We start from the raw sequence: 8931 nt of genomic DNA, 5'->3' as shown, positions 1-8931 counted from the left end.
TCTTTTGATTAAACATGTTTTATACGGTACAAGATAAAATAGCGTGCATTTGTTTTTTTTAATTTAAAACCCAATGAGCCTCAATACAAACAGATCACTTGCAGCTGATTCCTCCTCTATCCCTGGGCATTTTGCTTGGGGAGCTGTCAGAGCGCAGCCCTCACCCCACCGCGGGCCCCCTCACCAGGTTTCATGGCAGAAGCTGCCGCTCTCCCCTTGCCCTCCTCTCTCCCAGATTCCCGGAGAACTCTGGTGATGGTGGACAAGTCCTTTATGGGCACCTGGCTGGGCAGTGACGCTGGAGGGAGGGGGACAACAAGGAAGCTGGTTTGGGTTCTCCCCAAGAAACCTTGGGAGCTGGTGGGGGCAAAATCCCAAGTGGGTTCTGATGGGTCCACTCTATGGGGCGCTTACTCCTTCCAGGCCCAGGGCATCCGGGGAGTCTGCAATATCCCTAGCTTGCTCAATGGGGGCTCTTTGGTTGGCAGTGTCAGGATTTCAGGAGGCTCCTCCTCCCTCTACTCCAAAGACACCATGATACACATTCCTACATACAGCAGGCAAGAAGCAGGCACTGCTGGCTTGATTGAAGGCACTTGTCACAGACTCTACCCCCAGCCTGGCCCCAAAGCTGAAGCCCTAAGACTTCAGCCATCCTCAAGTGGCCAGCCCATGTTTCCTCCCCACCAGGTGGTGGTGCACAGGACACATGGGGCTGCCTGCAGGACTTGGGCTGGGAGGGCCAAAGGGAAGCAAAAAGGGAGTAAAAAACGAGAGGGGCAGGGGCATCAAAGGTTGGGGTCTCAGGACAGCAGAGAGAAAGAGGCAGGGCATGCTGCCCTGAGGTCCGTCCATGCCACACATATTTGGAGGTCTTCACAAAGGCCACGGCAGTGTTATGTTTGAAGGGAAGGAACTGGAAATGGAGAATGGTCAGGCCCTCCCCAAACTGTCCATGGCCCTGCTGGGCTGGGGCAAGGGAAAGCTTCCAGAACCAATCCAGCAGAGACCCTCTTTAAAAAGAAGGGCCCCTGAGGAGGGGAGAGGAACCGATAGAAAGCAGGGTGGGAGTGGGGGGCCATTGATCCCCATCTCCTGGCTAGGGGCAGGCAGAGGGCTCTGGGATCTAGAAGCAGCTCAGCTCTTAGGTGTGATGACAGTGGCAGTGACATCCAGGACTCCCTTGCCTCTGCCCCAGGCCCCCTCACTCCTCGGCGCCCCTGGAAGCCTTGGCAGCTCTCCTCTGCCTCCAGCGGAGCTCTTCTACCTGCCTTTCCAGATCCCGAACCTTGGCCTCCAGATGGGCTCCTGAGGCTCGGCTGCCGCTCAGCCGGCTTAGTACAGCATACAGGGTGAGCAGCCCCAGTAGCATCAGGGCCCGGATGGAAGGGTCCGGCACAGACCTGACCACTGCCACAAAGCCCACAAGGAAGATGACCAGCTTCAGACCCCACAGGATCCGGCCCAGCAGAGCCAAGAGCAAACCCAAGAGCAGGGCCAGCACCCAGTAGGCAACGAGAGAGCCCACTCCCCACAGGAGAAAGGTCTGCACTTGGCCAGGGCTGAGCTTCAAGCCTTGGGTAAGGTGGTCACCTAGGAGAGGGAGGCAGAACCCACAGTGAGAGTGCCAACACTCAAAAGAAAGACTAGGGGGAAGATAGTTTCTGGGCCCCTCCCCCCAAAGATGAGAAGAACCCCATTTAGGGAGAGGGGAAGGAACAGATCCCTCAAGGAACAAACCTACTATTCCAATCTCCCGAGGCCTAGAATTCTGCCCCAGGACAGTCAGAGGCAAGAGAAACATGGAAGTGCTTGGAAACAGTGAACCCCAGGCCCACACACTCCAAAGAGCATGCACTACTTCCCTCACCCCACCCCACTCCTGTCTGGCCTGGCCTTCCAAGCCAATCCTTCCCCCTTACCATCCAGTCCCATGGCATTCAGAAGTTGCGCAGAGATTCCAGACAGAGCAAAGAAAGCCACGGAGATTGCTGAGGAGACAGCCCATAGCACTTGAGACATGGTCTAGGAAAGAGAAGAGGACAGGGTAAATCTGGGCACCGGCTATGCCTCTCTCCCCGCTGACAGTCAAAGAGTGGGGGGCTTTTAGACCCATTGGTGGCCACAGATCTAGCTACACTGTGGTGTGGGGAGGAGGGAGGCAGCATTGAAGAAAAAACAAACCCCAGACTCAGAGGGTGACTCTTTCAGAATCCAGTTCTATCTATGGAAGAATTTCTTAAGCAGCAGGGAGAGTTCCCAAGGGCTCCATGGAGAAAAGGCTGGAGGTCTGTGAACTTAGCTGGGTCAATATGGAAATCTTTGCTTTTGTAAACCTCTAACTGAAATGTAGCATTTTCTCCTTTAGCGATCATTGTGCACCACAAACCACAGTAGCATCAGGCTTCACCAGGCTGACTGCCCAGGACACAAGGGAGATAAAGGACCCCTGCCCGCATGAGGGATGAGGATGCCACGTGTTCATCTAGTCCTGCATCCTGGGATCCTAGACAGGTCAGTTACAGCTTAGCTGGTGACAATGGGAGCAGGAAGAGAAGCCTTATTTGATATGTACCAGCACTATAACCAAGGTCAGCATGGGCATGCCTTTTCCCCATTAGAGGGACCCTGGAGACTAAGGGGTCAAGCCGGTTAAGAACTTCTGAGTTTGAAATGGCTAGGCACTCAACGAGCAGGTGTTCTGTTAACATTTATACCATTAAATGACATTACCAGCCCAGTGTGACTATCCAAGGCATGGACTCCATTTGAGAAAGCTTAAATCCAAAGCCCATGCACCAAATCTCACTCTTCTCCACCAAGAAGGTGAAGTCTTTGGGTCACAGTTAGATAAGTCAGATTTGACAGGTAAGCGGACTTGTTCAATGGATTTTCCTACCTTTAAAGAAAGGAAGGAACCAGTGAATGAAGAAGATGGAGCCTACACATACTGGGACAGGGATAATAAGAGCTGAAGGGTGGACTGACACATGCCTCTGAACTAACCATCTTCCTCTTCCCTAAACACTTAACGTGCCCAATGGAAATGATGGCTGTCACCTTACCTGGACCTGTCATCCAGCCAGTTTCCCCTTCCATGGACAACCCTCTTTGCTCGCTGAGCCAGCAATCCCATCCTTACCTCAGTCACCATGTGCATGACCTCAGGCCCGATCCAGGCATCCAGGGTCTGCCGAACAGCTGACCCGGTTTGGGACAGGAAGTCAGCTGGGGCGTCCCTCTTCTGCTGTTTTCTGGAATGAAAGTCTTGCTGGGAACTTGCCACGTGCAGGACAAGGAGGGCCATAAAGACCACCAAGAGTGCTCTGGGCATGATTCGACCCATTGAGAGCTTACTGTCCAGTGTCACCATGGATCTCCCTGCCAGGAAGAAAAAAAAGTCCTCATTAGCGATTTGGTCTCTTCCTGCCTGGTGTTCAGCTAGGTGGGCTTACAGACTAAGCCCAGATGGAGAGCACAGGGCCTGGCCCTGATGCCACGTGTACCAGCTAGTTCACAGCTCCTCTTCATTAAGCCTCTTTCATTAAGTTCTTCTTTCCCTCCTGTTGACAACCAAGACGACAAAGAGCTAAATTCCAAAGGGGAAAATACAAGGCTCAATAAGATGTGGCACCTGCCCTCAAGGAGCTCAGAATCCAGAGCCAGGCCCAGAAGAAGGCTATGACACCTACACGATGTCTCTGACAAAAAACGCTACCCAAACCCAGTACTGTTCAAGAGCTGAGGGTGAGGACAGCTGCAAGGAAAGTTTCATGGGAGAGAAGATGTGAGAATCAGGCCTTAAACAACAGGAGAGACAAAGCATGAGGCATTCCAGGAGGCATCTAGTCCTTGGCTGGCCCTGAGCCCACCTGGGGGAATGCATGAGATGAGGCCGCAGAGGTGCACAGGTGTCAGAGGGTAGAGGACCTGGGTGCTGTCCAGTCATTTCAGTCAGGTCTGATTCTTCATGGTGCCATTTGGAGTCTTCTTGGCAAAGATACTAGAACAGTTTCCATATCCTTCTCCAGCTTATTTTACAGATGAGGCAAAAAGGGTGAAGTGACTTGCTCAGGGTCACAGAGCTAGTGTTTGAGGTCAGATCTGAACTCAAGAAGACTCAAAGCCTAGCACTCCATCCAGTGCTCCACCTACCTGCCCTAGAGGGCCCTGAGCACCAAGCTAAGGAGTTCAAACTTGACTTGATTGGTAATAGAATGCTATTGCAAGACTCTGCGCAGAGATCAGCCAAGTTGAGTTGGGCTGGCAATGATGGAATAGAAAAAAGAACAGGAGCAGAAAGTTTTCTTAGAAAGCCATGACAGATGGTAATCAACCAGGAGCATTGTTTTATGAAGGTCTTACCAAATTGGTGACAGTGATACATGCCCATTCCAGACTGGTAAACACAGCCAGAGAATCATCAGAGAACAAAAGCAGTGCAGAAAAGGTACAATGAATGGCATAAAGGGCAGACGTGCCCCTGGGTTCAAATCCTGGCTCTCACTTATTCAACCTTAGATGAGTCATGTCCCCTCCATGGGGCGGACTCCATGGCCTCAAAGGCTCTGTCCTGCTCAACATCCTTGGCCCAATGAGCCAGTATTTTTAAGTCTGTATAGTCCTTTACATCCCATGTCAGCCTTCCAAGAACACAATGGGCTGGGTACCAGAGTGATTACTAGCTTTATTTATAGACGAGGAAACTGAAGCTCAGAGAAATGACTCGGCCAGAGACACAGAGTAAATGGCAAAAGGCAAGATTCGAACCCATGGCTTCCTGACTTCTGGTCCAGCACTCTCCTCTCAGAGTGCCTCAAACTGTCAGTCCATGTTCCTCAAAGGTTAAGTGGGGCAGCAGATACAAGCATGAAGGAGTCAGGGCTGTGAGGGATGGCTTCAATCCTTAGGGCTGGCCCTGATACCCCCAGAGGATGAAAAGAGGCTGCAAAGGAAAGGCCAGAAAGCAGGATGTGCTGAGCCCTCCAACACCCAGAGGATTCAAGAGCAGAAATTGGCAGCTAGGGGTTAATACCAGTGAAAGACTCTGGGCCTTGACTCCCCATCCCAAGCACTGTGTGGGGGCCACAAAGAAGCACAAAGGAAGGAAATCCATGGGGGGAAGGCAAGCCGGTGCAAACATCTGGAGGTCAGCTCTCCTGGAGCCCAGCAGGAACCAGGCAGCCCTCTTCTTCTTCTTCTTCTCCCAGGGGCAGGGGACCAGAAAGGGAACCTGCCCACTTCAGAGCGTTTCCATGATTCACCTGATGGTGGAGGCACAGCCATGGAACTCAAACAATGAGCTGGAAATCTCAGCACCAAAGAAGGGGAGAAACTGTTTCCCATCTTTCCTGGATTTGAAGGAAGAGAATCCAAGAAGGCCTAGAAACCCTTCCCTCTCCCTGAGGCCTGGGGACAGCTGCTAAAAAAGTATCCCATGAGGGTGGAAGTTGTACCAAAAAAGCCTCTGATTCCTCAGTGTGCCAGGGCCAGATGGCTGCTGGCTGCCAACACACAGAAAATGAGGCAAGCCAAAGACAGAGGCATCTGGGTCATAACCAAGGCAGGAATTTGCAGAGGAGGACAGGGAGCTTGAGTTAAGATCCAATATCATAACCCCCCTCCAGAAACGATGGAACAGATATCACCTCCTCCACTTCAAAAGGTCAGTGTGGGTGGCCACCTCTGCTCAGCTGGCTGGATCAGCCTTAACTCCAAAGCTGGCTGTGGGCCCAAGGCAAAGAAAGGAGGCCCCTGCTAATAAAGGAGAGGAGACCTCCCCTCCAACATGCTTGCTGATCCCCATTTGGTGTCCTTTGATGGCCCCCAAGAAAAAACACCTTTTACAATATCCCAAAGCTGTTTGACCATTCCCTCTATCCCAGATCTAGGGACAACTAGAAGCAGGAAAAATCCCGCAGGAGCAGCTAGCTGTGGTGCCCTATCACCCAAAGAGGCTGTCAGAGAATAGGGATCAAGCTTACAGTGCCTTAGGCTCCCCTGAAGCACCTAGCCCTGGGCACAGGAGGAACTCAGTGGATCTACTGCTGAATGAGAACCTCTTATTTATGAGAGATCTGAGCCAGCAGAATGTCAGAGTGGAGGGAGCATCAGGAAGACCAAGGTTCCCGTACCTCCTTCCTCACATGGTGGATGTGAGGCTCATCTAACCTCCCACTGAGGCAGGCTCCTGATGCCAAGGAAATCACCAGACCAGTGTCCATCCTATCCACTTTGCAGAAGAGAGAAATAAGGCTCAAGGAGACAAAAGGGCTTGTCAGGATAGGACAGGTCTTTTCTCTTCTACCATATGACAAGGAAAGGTTCACTCAGGGATGAGAGGGGGTGTCAGGGATGGCGTATTGGGGAAGGATTCCAACAAAAAGCATCAGTTTCTTAAGAAGCTTCTGTATCCACTGAGCTGGGACTTACCCCTGGGCTTCCTAACTCCCAGGCCTGTGCTCTTAGCAGGGAGCTGCCCCTTCAGACATAAACCTGCCTTCCAGAAACAGGAGGCTTGAACCAGCAACATCAACAGGTTCAAACAAAGCCCCACAAAACAACAGCCAGCCAGCCAAGGTATGGGTGCAATCGTGAAAGCCAAGTCTCGAAGGGCTTGGAGTTTCTGGTTTTGTGTCAGGGATGTGTGAGGAGGCAGTGGTTCCACGAGGTCAGAAGCCAGTGCCTCCTTTGCTCAGCAGCAGAGGGAAGGCTGTAAATTTTTTAACAGAAGCATGAAGGGCGGGGCAGCCCAATTCACCCAGATGCCCCAGTTCCTTCCTTTTACCTCTGGCTTCTTTGAATTCTGAGTCACTCACTGGATAATGGTTAAGGTCATTTACTTACTGCCCTCTGCTGGCTCAAGGCCCCAGGTTCTCTTCAGGAGATGCCCCTAGGGCAGTTATAGAGCTTGGACAACTCAGAGCTGGACCAGTAAGAGAGAGTGAAGAGGGGCCAGGGAGGGCTATCACACTAAATAAAACGCTCTGGGAGCACAGGGATTGTTTTGTGTCACTGCATCCTTGAAGCCTGACACATATTGGGTACTTAATAAATGTAAATTGAATTGAATTGAATCCAAATGCTACTACTAAATGAGCTAAAAAAAAAAAAGAAGCCATTATCTGGAGTAACTAAGGAGTGAAGCGGATAGAGCACCGGGCCTGGCCTCAGGCAGTCTCCTCTTCCTGAGTTCAAATCCAGCCTCAGGCACTTCCTAGCTGTGTGACCCTGGATAAGTCACTTCACCTTGTTTGCCTCAGTTTCCTCATCTGTAAAATGAGCTGGAGAAGGACATGACAAACCCCTGCAGTCTCTTTGGGGTCTCGGAGGAGAAACGACTGAAGGACATGAAGAAGCCATCAAGTCAGAGACAGAAGCTATCTTAACCGCTTGTTGGCAGCATGGTGCAGTGGCCAGGGAAGGACCGGAGCTCCGTGCCCAGCCCCACTCATCCCCTGCACGAATCGGGGTCCGTCGCTCCTTCTCGGGGCTGCAGGGCTCTTGGTGCGGGTTTTCCAGCTCCAGGTCTCCGGACCAGTGAACCAGGACCACTCCCTCCTCCAACGAGGTCCCGAGGTCCCAAGGTCGGGGGCGTGGCCGTGGCACCTGGGGGCAGGTGCCCAGCAGGGGTCCGAGCCCTTCCCCCCAGGTCCTGGCGGCCCGGGCAGGTCAGCTCCCCCCCTGACAGCTGCTGTCTGGCAGCTGTCAGGGGAAGGCCCCGCAGCCTCCCCGGGGCCCAGGGCTATATTCGATCGCGGGGCTCGCTGCCAAAGCCTGCTGGGTGGCGCCTCCGGCGGGGCGGCCAGCGCAGGTTGGGCCCGGCGGCCCCCGCAGGGGCGCCCCCCGCCCCCCCACCCCTCCCCGCCCTGCCCCGCTCTCTGCGGCCGCAGGACGAGCGCTCCGCGGGGCGCCGGGGTTGCCTGGAAACGCCGCCCCCGGTTGCCTAGCAACGGGTCCCCTCTCGCGCCCTTCCCGGTGCCCCGACCCGCCCCGGCTCCGCTGCAACAGACCCCCGCAGCGCTCCGCTGGGCACACGCGAGCCCGCACGGCCACGAGAGCCAGGTGTCCCGCCTCCCCAGCCCGAGAGGGCCCTCCCCGCCTCGGTTCGGACTCACTAGCGCAGGCGAGGTCGGCCCTTCACCTGCGGATCCGCTACAAGCGCACCGTGGCCGTCCTGGGCGCCTCAACTTGGGAGCCTGGGTTACGGTCTGCGCTTGCGCCGGGCGGGAGGCGAGGGAAAGCCGCCCGCCCCAGAGAGGAGCAGCCTGCGCGTGCGCGCGGAGTCAAAAAAAGTCTCCGTACGGCAATTGCTCTCCCGGTGACCACATCCCCAGACCTAGAGCGCCACACATGGCGCATGCGTTTTGGCCCTTTCCAAAAAAAAAAAAAAATTCCGGAGCACTCCGAGTCCCTCCCTCTCCCAGGCTGGGAGGCTGGCGCATGCGCTCTGTGCGGTCAATTCCCAGCCCCTAAACCGCTTCTTCAGCGCCTTGGCTTTCCTGTGATTCCATTCAAACGGACAGTCAGTTCTGCTATAAGGCGCGAATTTGTCCCAACTCGATGGCTACGTCTGGCTAGTCGGGTCTGCTCGCGGGCGAGAGCGGCCCGAGCCCGCGCCTCAGCCTCCTCGGAGCACGCAGGCGCAGACGGGCCGCCGCCGTGGGGGGCCCGCGCCCGGGGGTGCGCCTCGGAGGTCGGGTCGGCTGCCGCGCCCGCGGTGCTAGTCTCCCCGCCGAAGGCCCGCACGCCCCCCCGGCCCGGCCATGTCCAAGCGCCCCGGCTCCAAGCTGCCCGGCGGCGGGGCCGGCAAGAGGAAAGCCCTGAGCCTCAAGGAGAAGCTGGACATCATCAAGCGCTTTGAAGGCAACGAGCGGACGTGCGACATCTCCCGCGCCACGGGCCTCAAGGAGTCCACGCTGCGCGGCATCC

General features: G+C 54.9%; 1 protein-coding gene across 2 annotated transcripts; it reads right to left on the bottom strand.

The window, feature by feature from the left end:
• Window positions 1-2: 2 nt before the first annotated feature.
• TMEM109 (transmembrane protein 109) lies at window positions 3-8655 on the bottom strand. 2 transcript variants are annotated; one of them, XM_072638787.1, is made up of 4 exons: window positions 8118-8655; window positions 3143-3381; window positions 1923-2025; window positions 3-1593 (listed from the first exon to the last, which is right to left on the bottom strand). In XM_072638787.1, exons 2-4 carry the CDS (start codon window positions 3371-3373, stop codon window positions 1205-1207), a joined length of 723 nt encoding a protein of 240 aa, XP_072494888.1. In that variant the 5' UTR covers window positions 3374-3381; window positions 8118-8655; the 3' UTR covers window positions 3-1204. The 2 variants fall into 2 exon arrangements, with proteins under 2 accessions (XP_072494888.1, XP_072494889.1); XM_072638788.1 differs by having other exon boundaries at window positions 8144-8393.
• Window positions 8656-8931: the final 276 nt, after the last annotated feature.

Source organism: Notamacropus eugenii, chromosome 2 (genome assembly GCF_028372415.1).
Source record: "Notamacropus eugenii isolate mMacEug1 chromosome 2, mMacEug1.pri_v2, whole genome shotgun sequence".
NCBI classification, from domain to species: Eukaryota; Metazoa; Chordata; class Mammalia; order Diprotodontia; family Macropodidae; genus Notamacropus; species Notamacropus eugenii.
The sequence above is the reverse complement of the archived record's forward strand: the minus strand, read 5'-3'. Positions and strand labels throughout refer to the sequence as shown.

What these genes read in the sequence shown, in the direction of transcription:
- TMEM109 (XM_072638787.1), bottom strand. Translation starts at nt 3,373, where the DNA reads ATGGTGACACTGGACAGTAAGCTCTCAATGGGTCGAATCATGCCCAGA. An exon ending in TCATGCACATGGTGACTGAG is followed by an intron (nt 2,026 to 3,142) that starts GTAAGGATGGGA and finishes TCTCTTTCCTAG; the next exon opens with ACCATGTCTCAAGTGCTATG. An exon ending in GAATGCCATGGGACTGGATG is followed by an intron (nt 1,594 to 1,922) that starts GTAAGGGGGAAG and finishes TCCCTCTCCTAG; the next exon opens with GTGACCACCTTACCCAAGGC.